The sequence below is a fragment of the Quercus robur genome, chromosome 9 (genome assembly GCF_932294415.1).
Source record: "Quercus robur chromosome 9, dhQueRobu3.1, whole genome shotgun sequence".
Taxonomy (NCBI): domain Eukaryota; kingdom Viridiplantae; phylum Streptophyta; class Magnoliopsida; order Fagales; family Fagaceae; genus Quercus; species Quercus robur.
In genome coordinates, this window is record NC_065542.1 from 48,385,699 (window position 1) to 48,407,927 (window position 22,229).

The window sequence follows — 22,229 nt, forward strand, 5'->3', positions numbered from 1 at the left end:
ATCCATAAACAGGGACAAGGAAAAAGTTTCACTATAAGACAGTGAGATTACAACAGTAGCACAATGGTATTCTCATAAGACCCAAATCCCAACAATACGCCATTGACTCTCTCCAACAACTCTACTTGAACATTCTGTTGCGGCACACTCTTTCTTTATTAATTAGTCTCCGCTTTCCTACTACGTTTTCTTGGTCACCATGAGATATTGTTTCTATTCCATTTAAGACCAAAGACTTTGGTCATCATGTGATTCCTGAGTCCTGAGTCCTGTCACTATTTCTCATTCCAACGACAATTAGTAAGAATTGGTCTTCTCTTATGAATAAACTTCTTTTTTAAATTTCACCAAAAACATATGTAAGAATTGGTCTCACCTTTTTAACAAGCATTTCTGCTCCAACCAAAGGCCATTATTGTAACCCATACCTCACCTCACCATCTCATCCATAAATAGCTTGATATTCTGACCACTTCCACTCCACCTTCTTCTACGTACCCTTTATTGTCTCTTCTATAGTACTACCTGTTATTGTAAATCTCCTTCTTTTTTTTCTTTTTTCTTTTTATGTTAAAAACAAATAAAACACTTTCAAATGACTCAGAAAAGCAAGATTTTGATAATTGGAGGGACGGGCTATCTTGGGAAATTCGTGGTGGAAGCAAGCGTAAAGGCTGGGCATCCCACCTTTGCTTTGGTGAGAGAGAACACACTACTCTTTGATCCCATTAAGGGAAAACTCGTTCAGAAGTTCAAGAACTTAGGTGTCACTTTGCTCCACGTAAGTATATTTTTATTTTCTTTCTTCGTTTCTCTTTGTACGTACGTGTTTGTGTGTATTTTATGCGTGGTTTTCTTTTTCTTTTTTGGTAAACAATTATATGCGTGGTTTTCAAAACCAAATAAATGACACTCACACATGCTAACCATTGAGCCATAAGCTTTGTATTGTTTTGCGTTGAATAACTAGTTTTAATTATGTTTATATTTTTGCTTTGAAGGGTTAATAATTAAATATCCTTTCTCAGACATTTATACCATTGCATTTATATTCATTGTTAAAATCATTTGTAATTTAATAATTTTGTTTTTACATGTGAATGAGTTATTTAAAATTTTATTTTGAAAATGTTCTCATTTTATATTAAAATACTTTCCTCTAGAAGGATCACTAAACACAATATAATTTTTATGCTTTATTATTTTATATTAACCTTGTGGGGACCAACAATTGACGGGCCAGGCCCAATCGCTGATGAAGGGCCCAAAGGTCTAAGCCGAAAAAGGGTCATGGCCAGAGTTCAAAAATAGTGTGGCCCAAATTGGCCCGGAGAAGCAGCCGAGGACAGTGCAATCCTCGGCTGACTCAAGAATAAGGGCAGAAAGGTAAAAGGACGTGCTTGAAGGGAAGTCCAAAATATCTAAGAAAAGCTTCCTCTGCCACCTTCCCCATGCATATCCCTGCGCCTAGCAGAGCCTTACCCATTAACTTTATCAACAACTCTCAACGACCTAGGTCTGGGACTGATGGGACAAGTATTAGTCTTGGAAATGTTGACCCTACACGTGGACGAAGGAAATTGAAGACAGGCCAATATAAAAGGAAAATATGCAACCTAAAGAAAGGGAGATCCTTCCAGAGGAAGGGACCAAAAGGGGTGAACACCTCTAGATCATGCATGAAATACTTAACAAAATCACAGCCGAGTAAACATGACTTAGCCTTTCGATCCCACTCTCTACAAATGATATTGTATGGGCCCATTTACGTGCGAACCCAACCCAACTGCGGTTCAACACAAATCGTGTGCTTACAATTGGCGCCGTCTGTGGGAAGGCTTGCATGTTAGCTCGAGCGGTGGCGAAGTTGAGCTTCTGTCGAACAAGGGGCTGTGAAGGTGCCCATATCACCGGCGACATATTGCTAATATTCCAACATAAGCTCTTACTGGGGGCTACGTTCCACGTTGTCAACGACATGGACAAGCCTAGGGGCTTCAAACACCAGGCCAGCTCCCCCCACCTTATTCGAGGAGCTAAACCTTCAGAAAACAAGCAAATAAAAAGAATCATACAAGTTTTGGACAGAACCAAGGCCTTGCATGGTCCTCGGACCCAAGCCTCTGGGGAAACCAACTACTTAAAAAGAATCATACAAGTTTTGGACAGAACCAAGGCCTTGCATGGTCCTCGGACCCAAGCCTCTGGGGAAACCAACTACTTAAAGAGAATCATACAAGTTTTGGACAGAACCAAGGCCTTGCATGGTCCTCGGACCCAAGCCTCTGGGGAAACCAACTACTTAAAGAGAATCATACAAGTTTTGGACAGAACCAAGGCCTTGCATGGTCCTCGGACCCAAGCCTCTGGGGAAACCAACTACTTAAAAAGAATCATACAAGTTTTGGACAGAACCAAGGCCTTGCATGGTCCTCGGACCCAAGCCTCTGGGGAAACCAACTACTTAAAAAGAATCATACAAGTTTTGGACAGAACCAAGGCCTTGCATGGTCCTCGGACCCAAGCCTCTGGGGAAACCAACTACTTAAAGAGAATCATACAAGTTTTGGACAGAACCAAGGCCTTGCATGGTCCTCGGACCCAAGCCTCTGGGGAAACCAACTACTTAAAGAGAATCATACAAGTTTTGGACAGAACCAAGGCCTTGCATGGTCCTCGGACCCAAGTCTCTGGGGAAACCAACTACTTAAAAAGAATCATACAAGTTTTGGACAGAACCAAGGCCTTGCATGGTCCTCGGACCCAAGCCTCTGGGGAAACCAACTACTTAAAAAGAATCATACAAGTTTTGGACAGAACCAAGGCCTTGCATGGTCCTCGGACCCAAGCCTCTGGGGAAACCAACTACTTAAAGAGAATCATACAAGTTTTGGACAGAACCAAGGCCTTGCATGGTCCTCGGACCCAAGCCTCTGGGGAAACCAACTACTTAAAGAGAATCATACAAGTTTTGGACAGAACCAAGGCCTTGCATGGTCCTCGGACCCAAGCCTCTGGGGAAACCAACTACTTAAAAAGAATCATACAAGTTTTGGACAGAACCAAGGCCTTGCATGGTCCTCGGACCCAAGCCTCTGGGGAAACCAACTACACAAAAGCGCCATCGGAGCTCCCTAAATCCCAGTCGACTGCTCGGATAGATTGTTTATAAATCATCAGCCTTGGACGACGTTCGCGCGCTTATCACAGAATGTCCAACTGATATCCCGGTTAGTTTCGTAATTTTGATTTATTACAAATTATCGATATAATGCCTGATAGTGATGACAGATGAGATTTGATTAGATTAGGCTCCAAAGTAGCTTTATCACAAATACTCTCTAAGTAACACATACATAGAGCACATTCGTTCACAGAGTTGTGTTGCCCATTAGATCAACGTTTAAAACATGTAAATCAATTTCCATTTTTATTACGACAAAGAAATAGTACAGTGTACAAATGAAAAGCTGGAACCAGTTCACGTCAAAGCTTACTACATAAGCAAGAAAGGAAAATACAAGAAAGCTGGAGAAAGCCGAGGAGGTATGTCGGAGGAAAGGTTGGCTACAGCTCCGAGACCTTATTCTTCCCCCGTACCCTTACATGCCCATAACTCAGGCAGCCAAAAAGACCCAACTTGAACCTGACACCATAGAAGAAAAGGTGTAGGGAGTTGAAAGTGATGGGGCTTTCTCTAAATATATGCCTACCGCAAAGCAGAGGCGCTGATGGAGGAAAACCCTTCTTCTGCCGCACCAAAACTTTGGCATGGACAGAACCTGCTTCGGATTTTGACTAAAAGAGGGGAAGATTCTTTTCCCTCCCGGTGGAGATGGAGTACTCTCCTGAATTTGTGCTTCCTGTGCCCATGCCTTACTGTTATAAGCCTCGTGAAGGCACGGCGCTTCTGCGGCGGAGGAAGTTCTTTATTCCCGACCCTCGTTTTTAACATGTTATGCCAAGAAAGGAGAGCTCCGAATATGGGAAGCGTGATGTGAGAGAAAACTGAAAGAAGGGGTGTTATATATAAAGCAACCATCTCTCCCTCCTATTTATTTGAAAAGACAAGATGATGGTAGTCAACTCATGCGGCGTCCCAAGGAGCACTACAGACAAAGTGGTCTTGGCTCAACTTCCAACATCAGCTGCAACCACAAGATTAAAGAACCTCGTAAAGGCGCACTTCGGTCATCGTGACATCAGAGAGTACCACGTGGCCAGAAGTTGCAGAAATATCTCTTAATTCATCGGCTAGGTGGATTCGTGGACCCAGGGCCGCTTTGTGTAAGGGCCCAGGTACCTTGGCCGACGCCGAGCAGCGGCCATGGCCGAGGACAATCACTGTCGGGTACCTCGGGAAATGCTCAAAGATAGGGGAAACCAAGTACTGATGCAGACATTAGTCTTGGACAGAACCTAAGGCTTGCATGGTCCTCGGACTTAGGCTAAAAGGGAAACCAAGTACTAGTGCAGATGTTGGTCTCGGACAGAACCTAAGGCTCGCATGGTCCTCGGACCCATGCTAAAAGGTAAAACCCAGTACCGATAAAAACCCAAGTCTCGGACTCAGGCTAAAAGGGAAACCAAGTACTAGTGCAGATGTTGGTCTCGGACAGAACCTAAGGCTCGCATGGTCCTCGGACCCATGCTAAAAGGTAAAACCCAGTACCGATAAAAACCCAAGTCTCGGACTCAAGCCTCTGGGGAAAAATCAAGTGCATAAGATAAAACGTATAAGTCCTGAACAAAGCCCAGGTTTTGCAAAGTCCTCGGACTCAGGCTTCTTTGGAAATCAGCTGCCCTAATGAAGGGATTTTTTTCGGCTTAAATAATGGAAAAGGTTAATGCTCGCGCATCGTGGAGATGGCAGAGCAACCTAATGATCGTCAACCTAAGGAGGCTATTCATCCGATGGGTAACATGTCCTCGGATAAATACTTCTCACACCTAATCGGACATTTGACACCCATCACTGCTAATTTTAAGATAAGTCTCATTCCTTACTGGTCGGACTGTTATATTGAATAATAATTTTGTTAAAGTTATCGTGGCATCTTTTTATCAACGATTACTTTGGCCTTAGTTATTATTGATTCAAATGCTATACTATTATGCCGAGCAGCGCTTTCGCATTTGTTAGAATATATAAATAAGACATACGAAATAGAGTAACAGTAACTTTTATTGATATGAAAAATTATTATTACAACGTACAAGGAAGGGCTTACACAAGACTATACAAAAAATGAACTGCTAAAACAGTAATAACATTCGTAATACAAATAGATAAACCATCAGGTGTCTTCTGAACTCGCCTTCAAAGTCTCTCTGAAATCTATGCCTCAGTACTGTTCATGTCAGGAGAAGATCCTTATACAAAAATAATGAAGGAGAAGGAAGAAGAATTAGAAGACATGGAAGCACTTCAACAAGCTCTTGTTGCTGAAGAAAGCAAGGGAAAAAGAAGATGGAGGACATGAGCGGGAAGGAGGAGAAGAAGAGGGAAGCAATGAAAAGAAAATAAAAGGAGCAAAAGAGGGAGAAGGGGAGCCTTATTAGGTATGCTCATGAGAGAGCAGATGGAGATGACAAGGGAGGTTTTTGACTCAGTCACACCGGAAATAGGATGTGACGAGCCCCTGCTTCGGATTTTGGCTAAAAGAATGGGGAGACAAACCTTGAGTCTCCACCACCCTTGCCCCGACCGAGCCATCTCAAGTTTCGTTAAGGTATGGTATTTCTGGGAAAGGAAAGATTCATTCATGGTTGATCACTATGGGGGACGTGTTATTGAATGAGGAATAACCAGATGGAAGAAGTGGATTCTGAGAAGAGTCTAAGGGATTCGCATATGAGAGAATCACCTTCTTGTCTTCTCTCTTATATAGGAGAAAAGACGAGGGTACGTGACACGTTCCGATCTTCTAAGAAATCTGCCAGTAAATGCAAAACCGTTTCGTTTCTCCAAGCTATCTGTAACCGCTAGATTTAAGAGGCCTCGTAAAAGGAAAACATTAAAAGCGCACTACGACTAACCAAACGGAATAAACGCATCACGCGTAAGTCAAGGGAAATATCTCGTAGACCGGCGCATTCTTTGGGGAGGTGAAAAGTCGCCGACGTTGATCAAGGGCCGAACTTAATGAGCCGCAATAAAGTCTTGGCATTGTCAAAACCCACCTTTCCAACCGAGGAGTTGGATAGCAGGGTTTCGAGGGGCTATTGTGGGGACCAACAATTGACGGGCCAGGCCCAATCGCTGATGAAGGGCCCAAAGGTCTAAGCCGAAAAAGGGTCATGGCCAGAGTTCAAAAATAGTGTGGCCCAAATTGGCCCGGAGAAGCAGCCGAGGACAGTGCAGTCCTCGGCTGACTCAAGAATAAGGGCAGAAAGGTAAAAGGACGTGCTTGAAGGGAAGTCCAAAATATCTAAGAAAAGCTTCCTCTGCCACCTTCCCCATGCATATCCCTGCGCCTAGCAGAGCCTTACCCATTAACTTTATCAACAACTCTCAACGACCTAGGTCTGGGACTGATGGGACAAGTATTAGTCTTGGAAATGTTGACCCTACACGTGGACGAAGGAAATTGAAGACAGGCCAATATAAAAGGAAAATATGCAACCTAAAGAAAGGGAGATCCTTCCAGAGGAAGGGACCAAAAGGGGTGAACACCTCTAGATCATGCATGAAATACTTAACAAAATCACAGCCGAGTAAACATGACTTAGTCTTTCGATCCCACTCTCTACAAATGATATTGTATGGGCCCATTTACGTGCGAACCCAACCCAACTGCGGTTCAACGCAAATCGTGTGCTTACAAACCTCATATAAATATTAATTGTGAAAATTTATTTGAAAGTTGTTTGATTTTAAAAAAATATTTTCTAATAATTTTTATTTTGTAGATTTTACAAATTTAATACATTTACTTGTAGTTTAATTAATTGCTATATTAATGATGACATTATTGTTATCAACCTTCGATCGGACATTGGTTTTATTAATTACCAATTTTTGCCTTTTTAGAACATTGGTTTTATGCTAGACTAGATAGGTAGGTTTTGTGGTGTTAAAATAAATTAAAAATTAAAAAAAAAAACATGAAAATGCAGGGAGATCTTTACGACCATGAGAGTTTAGTGAAGGCGATAAAGCAAGTGGATGTGGTGATATCAGTGGTGGGTAACCTCCAATTAGTAGATCAGGTCAGGATTGTTGATGCCATTAAAGAAGCTGGTAATGTTAAGGTTTGTACCTCTAAATTACTCAAACTTTTTGAACCACTCACTTTATCTAAAATTTAATTCATTCATTCAAATTCTTTTTTTCTTTTTTTTATAAATTATTTGTAAAGTTTCATTTTCTAAGGTTGTTCTTAGGATCATGTTGAAAATTGTCTCAAATTGGTTTAGATTCCTTCACATGAAAAAGAAAGGTTTTTCCTTGGTGTGAAAGACATAGATTCTCATTGATATTAAGTGCAGGTTTGGATAGAGATTATTGTGCTTCTACGTTTTCTATTTCACGTTTCCTTCTTTTTTTCTTTTTTATTTTTTTTTTCAGTGCATGAACAGTAAAATCACATGAATTTACTGTGCAGAGACAATTATCACTGTTCATGCATTGTAGCAGCATGTAATAACACTATTCATGCATTTAAAAATATTAAAAATTGGTCCTACGGTACTATTCAGACATTTAAAAATTATTTTGCTACAGTGAAAACTGAAAACACTATAGCAAAATAATTTTTAAATGTGTGAATAGTGTCATGGGACCCATTTTTAATATTTTTTCTGAATAAAGTATTTGTGGGTCCCGTAAATAGTCCACGAGACCCACTGAACAGTGCTCTATATCTCTTGAAACACGTGCAAAAAAAAAAGAGGAAATACCAAACGTGAAACGTGCAAACACAATCAACTGAATGTTTTATTGTTGAAAAAGTAGTTGGGTATTCCTTGTACATCAATGAATAGAATCGGATCATTCTAAATAGACACGGTTGCCAACGGCTTAATGGCTTTTACAATCCTCTCATATTAAGAGAGGAGGGGACTCTTAATTAATTAGAAGAACATGGAGTATTCTTTGAAATATTGTTTGAATAGTTATTAAAAGATTTTAATGGGTGAGCTGTTTTAATTTCAGAGATTCTTCCCGTCTGAATTTGGAAACGATGTGGACCGAGTCCATGTTGTTGAGCCAGCAAAGACTGCATTTGGTACTAAGGTCCAATTTCGACGCACCGTTGAGGCCAACAACATCCCTTACACTTATGTTGCAGCCAACTACTTCTTTGGCCATTTTCTCGCTAACTTGTTACAGCTAGGAGCCACTGTTCCTCCTAGAGATAAAGTCATTATCTTTGGAGATGGAAATCCCAAAGGTAAACAACAATTTTTTTAAGTTTTCATGACAATTGTACTTTATCATTAGGTCATGACTCTAGTTGATTTTTTTGTGTAAACACTAGAATTGAATTCCAAATCTTTTATTTGACAATAAAAAACTTTATAAATTGAACTAACTTAACTCACTAGTGCAACATTTTTTTTTATAGGATGTGTAAATGTGTGGCCATGTTCGCCAAACATGAAATTGGAAATCTATTGCCCCAAATTAAGGTTTTATTTAATGTCAGGTCATTTAAAATTAGTTATCAATTCTTTTTTTTTCTTTTTTAAGTAGACAATTATCAATCCTTAGTGATGAAGATTCCCCAAAAATAAAAATCCTTAAGTGGTGAAACAGAATTTTAAATGACCCAAATACACCCTTGAACAATTTTGAAGCCAATAGAGATGAGTGTGATCGAGTGAGGTGAAATCCAATGAGCTTAATTGTAGTTATGATAATTGATAAGATATGTATCATTGTTTCACAATTTATTACTTTTATTTCTCCTTGCAGCAATTTTTAACAAGGAAGATGACATAGGAACCTATACCATTAGAGCTGTGGATGACCCAAGAACATTGAACAAGATACTCTATCTTAGGCCTCCTGGAAACATTTACTCATTCAATGAGCTTGTTTCCCTTTGGGAGAAGAAGATTGGCAAAACCCTTGAGAAAATCTATGTTCCGGAGGAAAAGATGTTGAAGGACATCCAAGGTCAGTAAGAAAACCCGTCCTCAACTCCAAGTTTGCTACAGCAGAATGTCATGATGATAACTTTTAATGAGTGGTTAATATTTTTATGTTCTTTCATGTTTTTTAAAAGGACAATTATACTTTTACATTCACTGTTCATATAAAGTGCACATAATTGTACACATTTACATGATGTGTATGATGTTGTATACATTTATTTAGTTTACTATATAAAATGTACATGAACAGTGAATGTAAAAACATAATTTTCTTTTTAAAAATTCACATTAATGGTTAGGGTTTATATCTAGAAATGCTATTTTTAACAGTGGCAAGGAGAAAAACGTTGATTAACTTGTTTTTGATCGTGGTACTTTCTTGTAGAGTCCCCAATTCTAACCAATGTGCTATTGGGATTCCACCACGGGGTCTTTGTGAAGGGTGATCACACCAACTTTGAGATTGAGCCATCATTTGGTGTGGAAGCTTCCCAGTTGTACCCAGATGTCAAATACACCTCTGTGGAAGAATATCTCGACCACTTTGTTTGAGAAATTAACCCCAGCTCTTGTTATTTTTAAAGATAAATAATTATAGTTGTTATGGGTTAGTTCAAGTGGAGGAGTCTCTGTACTCATCAATATCTTGTTTTGTTTGAACATGTATTGAAGAACCTCTAACTACTCTTAGTGGTGCATTTTCTCATTACAATATATGTTTGTAATCGAAAGCCTTTAATATTTCTCGTGGTCTATTTCTGCCTCTCGCATATCTTTCTTTTTGTTGAAGAGTACTACTGATATCAGAGCATTAATAGAAAATAAAAAATAAAAAAATACAAGAGATAGTGATGCAGGACAGTGGCGGCGCCACGTTCAGGCCAGGGTGTTCCTGGCGCCACGTTCAGGCCAGGGTGTTCCCAGGAACACCCTGACCTGAAAAAAAAAATTATATATAATAATTAAAAAAAATTTATTTGTTTACCCTTAAAAAAAATTAGGAATACCCTCAACCAAAATTAGGAACACCCTCAACCAATGTTATTGATTCAGTCCGTTCCAGCCGAGATGTGGATTTCGGCTGGAACTGGTTTTGTATCTGATTATCTCTCCTCTCTCATTCGATCTCTCTCTTCCTCTGCCTTCTTAATCCTTTTATCTTCTCTTAAATCCAACAACAAATCATAAAATTCTTCAAACTTGATCTAAATCAAGATCCCAAATTCATCAAACCCTCTCCTAAAAAAAAAAAATCATCAAACCCATATAAATAATCAAACCGAAATTGCAAAAGAACAAGAAGAAAATGCAGAAAAAAGCTTACCCGCCAAGAGTTTTCTCTCTTTAGCTTCTTGTTTCGGCATTAGCAAAAGAAGAAGAAAGACGAAGATGCTGAAGAAGAAAAAATGGAGAAGAAGAAAGAAGGAGAAGGAAAAGAAAACAAGAAGAAAGTGAAAAAGAAAAAGAAAGAGATAGAGTTCAGATATGGCGTGTGGGTTAAAGTTGGTGGGGCCAGGGTCGTTGTGAATAATAAAAAAATATGAGAAAAATATTATTTTATTAAAAAAAAGTGTAAAATCAACCAATTGATGTAAGTGTTTTGTAAAAATAAGTGTGTAAAATAAAAAAAAAGTAAGTTTCTTTTACAAAACAAAAGGAAAATTTGCATTTACACTGATGTGAATGCTCTTAGAAGATATGAATCTTAAAAAAAAAAAAAAAATCATAAGATCAATAAATCAGCAAACGTATTACTAAGTCCAGATAGTTTCAAGTTTTACCCAAAAAAAAAAAAAAAAAGTTTCAAGTTTAATGTATTGGTTTCCAGCTGTATCTAGAGTAGAATGCTAAAGGCTGTTTTTTTATTATTTAAAAAAAAAAAAATAGTGAGTGGTTGATAAGATGTTCGTAACTTAACCATTTCTCCTTAGGGAACCCAGGTAAGGCAGGGGGAGGGGGCTTAATTCGAGACCACCAGGGAAACTGGGTTAGAGGATATGCCCGGGCTCATGGATACACTAGCAGCACCATTGCCGAGCTATGGGCTCTCCGGGATGGACTGGAAATCGCCAAAGATCTTGGGCTTAACAACCTCATTATTGAGATGGATGCCTTAAGCATTGTCTTACTAATGAATAACAGTAAGGCCAATCTTTCATTGGAGCCTCTGCTATCTGATTGCAGGAAGCTGTTAACTGCCATTCCCAATAAGAGGGTTGTGCACATATTCCGTGAGGCGAACCAATGTGCAAACGTGCTGGCAAGATATGGAGGAAGTTCCACTTCTAATTTTGTTGTTTTTTTGAACCCACCGTCTGTGGTGGTTGATATTCTCCTTGCTGATAAGGAGAATTCCTTTTGTAATAGACTTGTTCCTGCTTAGCTGTTTTAATGTTACCTTGTCTTACCAAAAAAAAAAAAAACCTTAACCATTCTTATCCAAGAGTAATATTTCTACCGTTTCTAGAATTTATATATATATATATATATATGAAGTAAAAGATTTTTTTTTGTACATACAAGAGGTGCTTTGACTTTCATATTTATTGTACATTTGTACTGTTTACAACTATCCAAAATGTGAATTTTATTTATAAAATAATTATAAATAAATACTTTAATCCAATTTTATTTAAATATAAAATTTAATTCATTATTTTATATAATAGTAATAATATCTATAATATTTTAAGGAATTTCGAAATATTCTGAAACGGTACATCGAAATAGGCTGGTACCGAAATGGCCCAAACAACTTTTAATTACATTATACATTTTAATTATACACAACAAATTATAGAAGACAATTAATAAACAAATTAAACAACTAAATTATGTTAGGCTAAATAATAATGAAACAATACATTATAAAAGACAAACAAATTAAATTATGTTAGGCTAAAAAATAATTAATAATTTTATAATTAATGAAACAACAATATAACAAATTATAATTTATAAAAGACAAACAAATTAATGAAACAACTAAATAACAATAATTAATATTTGATAGTTTTTTGTATATTGTTTATTGTTTTACTAGAATTATGGACAAATATTTGATAAGAAAACCACGTAGAAGGCAATTGTAAACTTTATATATTTGCATGTTTTTTTTATTGTTGTTTTTGTTAATATAGAAAATTTTCTTTTTATTAGATTGTGTAATTTATACTTATTGAGGAACACCCTAAATAAAATTCCTAGAGTCGCCACTGATGCAGGAGCATTTGCATTAGCATTGTTAGGGGTTAGCTTTAGATTGACAAACCATGAGCAAAAAATGTCTTGTATAGTGGTTTAAGAGTCCATATGTTTAGTCAAGACTGCAAGTTACCATGCAAGTTTCAGCTTTTCGATAGCTTTCGATAGTTGTTCAATCGACTGAAAAGCCCAGTTTTCAGTAAATCGAGTTCAAAATTGATTAATCAAATTGAGGTTTTCTAAAACATAAATTCAGCCTTTTAAGTGTTTAGGGTTTTGTGTGTACAAGTCGAAGGCATATAAGACAACCCTATTATACGAGCAAAATACTTTTGGAGTTGCTCTTGGTGTAAATTTAAAGGTATTATGCCTCTTGCTCTTAAAAGCCTCTACTGACGATCAAGTGCAGCATATTCAAAACCAATGGTCTTGAAGTTGCTGCATACAGACGATGCCAATTGTATTTGGTCAAGAATAATTTCAATTAATTAACTCAATACAATAAATTTCTTTAATAGTAAAGAGCCACGACCTATAATCCCCAATACATGATGATGCAGATTGGTAAAGAGAGAATAAAATATTTTAATATTTTATGTTGTTTTCTTTTTCCTAATGAACTGCATCACATAACTTGCAAGTCTGGTATGTAGTTTAAAACCTTTTCAGTGAGAATGGAAGCTCTGTTTGAATGCTAGGAGGTCTAGCTCCTGAAGTTACACAGTTCGATACCTGAGCTCCTTGGTTTGAGCAATTGAGCTTTTGAGGGAAAAATTTGGAAATTCATGGGACATGGTTTGGCAGTGATGAAGCTTTGTTGTAGTCTGGCATAACTAGGTCCTGCACTGAAAAGGCAAACTACCACACTGAGCAGTAGTGAGGGCTCCAAAGCTCTAATCTGTTACTATTTTTAGACAGAAACCAGTTGCAGAACCACGCGATGCATGAGAATAAATAATTATTTGTAATTGTAATTGTAATATAATGTATAATTTGTTCTCCCTAAAAATTAAACAATTGTTATTCAATTCAATTAGGTCTACTTCAATCCACTTTGATCACATTCAGTCCAATTTGGTCCACTCAGTCAATTTCAGTCCCTTTTGGACTAATTGGGACTTAAATTGATTTTTTTGTAGATTGCCTTTTCAAGTTTAGCTCAAAAATTCTTTTTTTTTTTTTTTTTAATTTTTGGGTTGAAAAGTATGAGATTTTATTATATTTTGGCTAAACTCTTTATTTTTGAATTAAAAAATAAAAACAAAATAAACATTAGAAATTACAAATATGAGCCCATAAAATGCAATAAAAATGATAAATATTCAAAAAAATTATTCGGTCCTATTCGGTCCACGTTGGTCGATTCTGCCCACTTTGGTTCTATTCGGTTTACATTGGTCCTATTCGATCGAATTTGTCTACTTGGTCCTACTTAGTCGATATTGGTCCTTTCGGTTCACTATGGTCCTATTCTGTCCTATTTGTTGCTATTCGGTCCACATTGGTCCACTCTGTCCTACTTAGTTCACTTTGGTCCTATTCGGTCCTCCTCATTCCCATTCAGTCCTATTTTGTCCATTCGTTCCACTTTGTTCCATTTGGTCCATTTGTATTCACTTCGGTCCATTTAGACCACTTCGATTCATTTTGATTCACTTCGGTCCATTTTTTGTACATTTGCAAACATGGAAAAGACATGTTTAGGTTGAGAATACCTATTTTAAATCCAAATTTTTTTTTTAAATATATATAGATCTCAAAATCGTAATATCTAAAATTTTAAGTATAACATTTATTATTACTACACTTTTGTTGAGCCACATTAACATAGCATTTCAGTCTACTTCGGTCCGGTTAAATTTAAGTGAAAGTCTTTCTAAATATTAAGGCTATGAATATACAAATTTAATATTTAGGGCAGTTACTCATTTATTTTAACATCATTACTTTTAAATGAATTGCATAATGTTGATTATACATTCAAGCAAAAAATAGTACTATAAATAAATAAACAAATGTGTGTGTGTGTGTGTAATTTTTATTTAAATAAATTATAAAAATTCTTCATTCTCTTAAAAAAGATTATTATGATAATCAAAACTTATAACAAAGTTATACTGAATATGTATAATTTATTCTCTAAATTTTATTGTAGATAACTTGTCTCCTCATAAATTAAATAATTTCAAAAAGTATTTTCCACTACTCTATTTTTACAAATATATAAGTTTATCATTTTTTATGTTTTTGATTGATATTATTCTTTTATAAAATGATCCATATTCTTCTAACTATTGTTATTATGCATTATATTTTCCCAATTTCTTTTGGTAAAATTAAAGAGTTTCAAAGTTATTATTTAAATTCTCATTCTGTTAAGGAGATTATTATGATAACCAAAGCTTATCATATAATTACAATTGATATTACTTAAATAATTAATAGTACTCTCAACCCAAATTTGTATTTTGCCATGCTTAAGTGCACCAAATTGGACCAAAGTGATTTGAAATTGATCAAATTGACCAAATTGGACTGAATAGATGAAATTGGACCGAATAGACCTAAATGGACAGTATGGACTAAAATGGCCCGAATAGACCTAATTGGACCGAATTGGACCGAATAGGTTGAAGTGGACAGAATGGACCATATGGGCCGGATTGGACCGAATAGACTGAAAAAGACCTAATTGACCAAAGTAGACCGAATTGGATTGAATGGACCGAACTAGACTGGATAGACTGAATTGACCAAAGTAGACCGAATTGGACCAAAATTGACCAAAGTGGACTGAAGTAGACCGAATCGGACTGAATTGATGAAGTGGACCGAATACCAATCTATGATTAGCATAGCTAAGATTGTGTTTTGATATAAATTCAAATTCTTACTTCCAAAATAATTAAGTATTAACTCAAACAAAAATCAAAACAAAACTATAAGAGAGAAAAATATGCTACTTGTAATAGGAAACTACAAAATACAACACTAAAACGTATGAACCCAAAATAAAGTTTTAAAAATCACAATGATTCATCAATATAAAGAAGAGTTATAAGAAAGAATATTAAAAAAAAAAATGAAGAGAGAGAGAGAGAGAGAGAGAGAATAACCACATTTCAAGAGAGAAAGTGAGAGAATAATAAGAAATTTATAGAAAATAATATGAGAAGAAAAAAAGTAAAAATAAAAAAATATTGTAATAAACACCAAATTATCCAAATCATGTCATGCTATGTAATAAAGTAACATTATATTCTTATATACTATCTTTATATATAATGCAATAGGACAACATCTATGAAATCAAAGAGAAGAAAAAAGATAACAACTTAAAAACATAACTTCACATCAACCCAAAGTAGAGTTTTAAATAATACAAAAACTTATCAATTTAAAGTAGAGATGCAAGAAAAATAATAAAAATTCCACCAAAAAATGAAGAAAAAAAATTTGAGAGATAGAAATAGCCTTATGTGTGTGGGAAGACTATGTATTGAATGAAATTGAGAATTGTAAATTTAAATTAAGAGGAGAAATAAGAAAAGCCAAAAATAAAGGAAGATAAAGGGATTGAGAAAAAGTGATATTAAGATAGATAGTAGTGGGGAGATGAAAAAATAAAAGGGAGGGGGAAAGTTAATAATATTAAGTTGGGAAATTAATAAGAGAAAAAAAAGAGTTAAAAAAAGAAGAAGAGAGAGAATGTTGGAAATAGGCCGCTGATGTGGCTCAACAAGAGCGTAGCAACAATAAATGCTACACTTTATCTTTTATATATATATATGATGAGAGAAAGTTCATGAGTTATGACTTACCCTTAACATCTGAGGGTCTTTATGCACTTAAGAGCATTCACATCCAATGATGTAAAAAAAAATAAAAAGACATATTCTACATCTTCAAACATTATATTTCTATTTTACCAACTTATTTAACAATACACCCAACATCCTAGTTCTTATTTTTACATACAATCCAATAAAATAATATAAACTACACAATCAAATAATATAAAAAATTATCTCTCTCTCTCTCTCTCTCTCTCTCTCTCTCTCCAATAATACATAATTTTTTTATGTTTACAACTCATGAACAATAGGCTCTATATAACCAAACTCACAGTTTATTGGAGCTAAAAAAAATATAGCAATACATTCTCAATAAACTTTATTTTATCTATTTTACCAACTTTTTTAACAATACACCCAACATCCTAGTTCTTATTTTTACATATAATCCAATCAAATAATATAAACTATACAATCAAATAATATAAAAAAATTATCTCTCTCTCTCTCTCTCTCTCTCTCCAATAATACATAATTTTTTTTATGTTTACAACTCATGAACAATAGGCTCTATATAAACAAACTCACAGTTTATTGGAGCTTAAAAAAAAAAAAAATATATATATATATATATAGCAATACATTCTCAGTAAACCTTTTTTTTTTTTTTTTTTTGCTAGGTAAGTGCGGGGGATTGAACCCCCAAACAACAAGCCACTTAGGATCCCGGGTACCAACTCGTCTAGAAGGGCGGTGGTTGATTTTAGGCGTGTTGGTTGGTAAAATAACTACCCACCGCCGCGGTGGGTGGGGTTGTTTACACCCCCAATGCATACAAAGCCTACTTTTGGTTGATGGGACAACATCCTGATGGGTCAACAATATTCGAGTTGTAGCTGGTGTGATCGTGAGTATCTCGAACCGATCTTAATGAATGAGGCCATGGGCCGGTCTTGTCTTTGATGAATTCTTTCCCTATGCCCTTATGTTTATTTTTTTGCCTCCCTTATCAAGTTTGATATTTTGAAATAATACGTGGAAAATCAATTTGATTAAAAAAGAAAAAAGATCAAATACAAAATGTCTTTTGGCCTTGTAATGACATAAAAATCATTTCCTTTATTACATGATTTAGTTGCTTAACATCATCAAAGGACCTACTACTTTTTTGCTAAATAGTTCCAAATCGTAAAATGTCTATTATGTTAAAACTTTCAACATCATCAAAGGACCCAACATCTGAATCAATGTCACAATAATTTCATTGCCAATAGAGGTGTCAAATGGGTGAGTTTGAGTAGGTTTGAGATGGACATAATTGGGTTGGGTACATAAAACTCATTTACCCATTTATTACCCATATAACTAATTACTTCTAACTCAAATCTAACCCAACCCAATTATTATGGGTAAACCCCAACCCACCCAATAATCAAAATTACCAAAATATCCCTAAAACTTGAATATGACCAAAGTACTCCTTAATTTCTTTAAAATTACCAAAATACCCTCTAAACCTAAAGAAAGACCAAATATGCTAAAAAAAACCATTTAAAATTACCAAAATACTCTCAAAATTACCAAATACCCTTGAAACCTAAAAATTGACCAAAATACCCCTTAAACCAAAAAAATAACCGAAATACCCTCGAAATCTAAAAAATGACCAAAATACTCTCGAAACCTAAAAATTACCAAAATACTCCTGAAACCTAAAAAATTTACCAAAATACCCCCCTAAACCTAAAAAATTAGGGATGGCAATGGGGAAGACGGGTCCGAAGGATGGGGTCTTAACCCCTTGCCCTGCATGGTTTTGTCTTACCACATCCCCACCCCACCCTACATGATGGGTTAATTTTCTTACCCCATCCCTGTCCCTTGGGGCCCCGTGAAGCCCCAACCCACCCCGTAAAACTCTACTTCTTGTTAATTTGCCCACAACTATTACAATTGTTTTTAATAAAACCTGTTTCATTAATAAAAATTACTTGAAATTGCAAATAAATTTATTTTATCAAATCAAACTAATTTTTAGCAAAAATTGAATAATATTATTAAAATGTTTAATAAGACAATATCACCCAAAAAAAAATCTCATAATACAATATAAATGATTTAATAGTATATAAATTTTTTTATAATAAAGACAAAAGAAAATGCAAAAATTGGTACCTTATTTCCAACCTTGCTAAAAATAATTAAAAAAAAAAAGGGAAAAAGCCTTGTTGGGTATAATAAAATAAGCAGATGATATATATATTTGTTTAAATAATAAGGTTTTAAGGAATGAAAAATTTACAATTTAACCCTTATCAATATGAGGTGGGGGCAGGGCAGGTTAGGTCTAAAAAGTCTAAAACCATCTCCGCCCTACCCCATGGTGCAGGGCTAAAAACTTGTTCCATTCTCGCCCCTCGCGACGAGAAGGGGCTAGTCAAGCGGAGCGAGAAAAAATTATCATCCCTATAAAAAAATGACATAAATACATCTCGAACCCTAAAAACTGACTGAAATACCCTCTAAAACAAAAACATAAATGACCAAAATACCCCCCAAAACCTTAAAAAAATTACCAAAATACCCCCGAAACCTAAAAAAATAAGCAAAATATTGGTGGGTTTCATTATTTGCTATTGTAAACCGTAGACAAGCATGCTACCTATACTAAATTTGGACAATTTTGGTAGATGGTGATTTTACTAGACTTTTTCCCCCTTACTTTCACTTTGGTTACATGATAAAATAAACAAATTTCAGGTGGCTAACAGCATGCCATTTAAAGCAAAGAAGTTAGGATGATATATAAAAGTAAAATAATCTTATCTGATATAATAACAAATGATAATTAATTAGTGGAGGAGAAAGCACAAAAACTAATAAAAGTACAGTAGTTGAAGTTTATACAAGGGAGCTCTTAGCGAGCTTGCATAAAATTAGTTAATATTAGTTGGGTAGTTTCAATGGTGTGGAGCTCAGGTATTGAAGTATAAATAGCTTCAAACCAAATGAGGTTATCATCATTTCGTACAACAAATTGGCAATAGAAAGGAAATAAAGAAAAATAAGATGGGAAAGAATTTAAGCATTGCAACAATTTCCTTGCTATTGGTGTTGGCATCTACCAATGCCTAGCAAGTCTTTGATGTTATATCATATGGAGCATAACCTAATGCTGATATCACCCAGGTATAAATATGTGTAGTGCAATAAACTATACTTAATTAACATGAAGTGTGTGTTCTAGTTAACTTAACTAGTAAAACCTTTTAACTTTGAATAAGAGAACTTAGGTTCAAACTCCATTTACACTAGAAACTGATCGATGTCATGACCAGATGATAAAACATTAACATGCAAAATTATAATTATATACTGATTTTGATTTTTCATAATGTGTTTAGGCTTTGACAAAAGCTTGGAAAGCTGCATGCGCTATTGTAGGAAATAAAGTTGTGATTTCAGCAAGGGCATACAAACTAGGTTTAGTGACTATGTTGGGTCCATGAAAAGGTGCTATTGAGTTTAACCTTCAAGGAACCCTACAAGCCCCATCAGATGTTGCCTCCTTCAATGGTAAAGATGGTTGGGTCTTTTTTGAATGTATCGACGGTCTCACTGTGTCAGGTGGGGGAGTTTTTGATGGCAAAGGACAACAAGCATGACAAAAAAAAAATGAGTGTGACAAGGACAAAAACTGCAACGTACTTCCTATTGTAAGATTTCAAACTTAATTAATTAGCATTTACATTTCCATCATTTTCTACATAGAAATACATAGACACTACAACTTTTCAAACTTTACTCATGGTGAAAAAATAATCCAAACATTTATATGATAAATGATGTTTTACAAATAATTTGACAAGTTTTGTATAGTGATGTGTCACAACCCAAAAAAGAATTAATTTTAAAATTTATATATGAGGAAGTTTATGGAGTATGGACACAATTTTTTGTGCCACAACACTAACCTATGCAACTATAAGCGATAGAGAAAAAACAATGGTTAGATCTAAAAATGATAATTCACCAATCACAATCGCACATGTCATCTTTTGACAAAACTTGTGGTCTATGAAGAATTGTTTATATAATATAATATTATTGAAGTAGTACCAACCACATTCATAGACACATTAGTTGTAAGTTTCTATGTAATAATATTTGCTATAACTTTACCATATATCTTTTTTTTTTATATTGATTTAATGGTCACATTTATTTCAAAAAAAATTATTTATATTAAATAATTCAAAGAATCGTTAGCGTTTTACTAAGTAAAATGTTTTTTAAATGAAACTTTATTTTAAGTGAATGCTTAAATGGAACTTGAGCGCTCATATTTAGTGTTTTAATTTATCTAACTTGTAAACATGAATAGAATATAAGGTTCAACTACGTCACAAATTCAATAGTCCAAGACATTACATCGAAGGACAGCAAATTTTTCCACATCAACCTCTTGGAATGCAAGAAGTTGCAATTCCAATATGTTACCATAATTGCTCCCGCAGATAGCCCCAACACTGATGGAATCCACATGGGACGTTCATCTCAGATCACCATTACCAATGCCAATATCGGAACAGGTGATGATTGCATCTCCATTGGTGATGGAACCCAAGATGTTATTGCTAACCAAGTAACTTGTGGACCTGGCCATGGTATCAACATTGGAACTCTTGGAAAGTACTAGAATGAACAACCTGTTTCAGGAATCAAAGTTACTGGTGCCACACTTAGCAATACAAATAATGGTGTTAGAATCAACACATGGCCTTCTTCCCCTTCTGGAGTTGCTTCTGATATACATTTCGAGGATGTTGTCATGAACAATGTTGCCAATCCTATCATCATGGATCAAAACTACTGCCCAAACAATCAATGCTCAAACCAGGTTACTATAGACATCACAAATATATACACAAATTTTGATGTTAAAGGTTAAAAAAAAATATTTAAGAAAATTATAAATACTGATATCAAATTCTTGGGTGCCTTTTTTTTCTTTCTTTTTTTAAGTCTCCCTCAAAAGTTAAGATCAGCAATGTTAGCTTCAAGAAAATTAGAGGCACTTCTTCAACAAAGGAAGCTGTGAATCTTATTTGCAGTAAGAGTGTACCATGCCAACAAGTGGTGCTCTTTGACATTTGATCTCGCATACAAGGGAGGTGGAGGATCTGCTACTTCCACTTGTGCTAACGTCCAGCCTGCGGTTTCGGGCAAGCAAAACCCTCCTGCTTGTACCAACAAATTTTAATGAAATGCCTCCAAAGTTGTTAAAACTAATGTAGAATGAAAAAATTACTATTTGCAAATAGGTTATCGGGGTTCTATTTTAAATAAAATCTCATCTAACATGTTCCCTTTTTCTTTATTTAAATGAAATTGGGGAACTTTTCTTAGTTATTTTTTGAGTTGTTTAAGTTCAACATTTTGCTGAAATATGCAATGATCTATAGTGTTGTTGTGGATAGTATTTGTTCTATTATTGCAATTGAGATATTTCTAAATAAAAATCAAAATTTTTATTCAACCCTTACTAAATGCTTTTCATTCTTAAGTAATATTGTCCACCAATATTGTTAATCATCTACTACTAATCCAATTTATTACATATTCGGGTAAGTAAACACAAAAATGAGCAAAATTTTAGGTCTCGGTGGTATTTCAGTCATTTTTTAGGTTTCGGAGATATTTTGGTCATTTTCGGTCATTTTTTTTTTTGGTTTAGGGGGGTATTTTGGTCTTTTTTAGGTTTTGGGAGTATTTCAGGCATTTTAGGGGTTTAGGGAGTATTTTGGTAATTTTAAGGTTTTGGGAGTATTTATGTCATTTTTTAGGTTTAGGAGGTATTTTGGTAATTTTGGAGGTTTTATGGGTATTTTGGTCTTTTTAGTGGTTTTGGCTTTTGGGTATTTTAGAGTTGGGTGATTTGTAAAAATAATACTTGGGTCTAATTGGGTACCCAATTAAAACTCAATTAACGTTAGTTTTAATTGGGTCTAATTGGGTTACTACCCGTTTAACCCAATTAATAATTAGGTTGGTTTGAGTCTTATTTAAATGAGAGGGTTTAGGTGGGCAAATGGGTTTGGGTTAATTTTGCCACCCCTAATTGCCAAG

General features: G+C 35.1%; 1 protein-coding gene and 1 pseudogene across 1 annotated transcript; both read left to right on the top strand.

The window, feature by feature from the left end:
* Positions 1–360: 360 nt before the first annotated feature.
* On the top strand, positions 361–9,865 carry LOC126698813 (phenylcoumaran benzylic ether reductase Betv6-like). Its single transcript, XM_050396275.1, has 5 exons — positions 361–781; positions 7,120–7,254; positions 8,159–8,396; positions 8,921–9,124; positions 9,488–9,865. Exons 1-5 carry the CDS (start codon positions 596–598, stop codon positions 9,652–9,654), a joined length of 930 nt encoding a protein of 309 aa, XP_050252232.1. The 5' UTR covers positions 361–595; the 3' UTR covers positions 9,655–9,865.
* A 9,304-nt stretch (positions 9,866–19,169) lies between these two features.
* On the top strand, positions 19,170–21,363 carry LOC126701138 (exopolygalacturonase-like; annotated as a pseudogene).
* Positions 21,364–22,229: the final 866 nt, after the last annotated feature.

What these genes read in the sequence shown, in the direction of transcription:
- LOC126698813 (XM_050396275.1), top strand. Translation starts at nt 596, where the DNA reads ATGACTCAGAAAAGCAAGATTTTGATAATTGGAGGGACGGGCTATCTT. An exon ending in TAGGTGTCACTTTGCTCCAC is followed by an intron (nt 782 to 7,119) that starts GTAAGTATATTT and finishes ATGAAAATGCAG; the next exon opens with GGAGATCTTTACGACCATGA. An exon ending in GATGTTGAAGGACATCCAAG is followed by an intron (nt 9,125 to 9,487) that starts GTCAGTAAGAAA and finishes ACTTTCTTGTAG; the next exon opens with AGTCCCCAATTCTAACCAAT.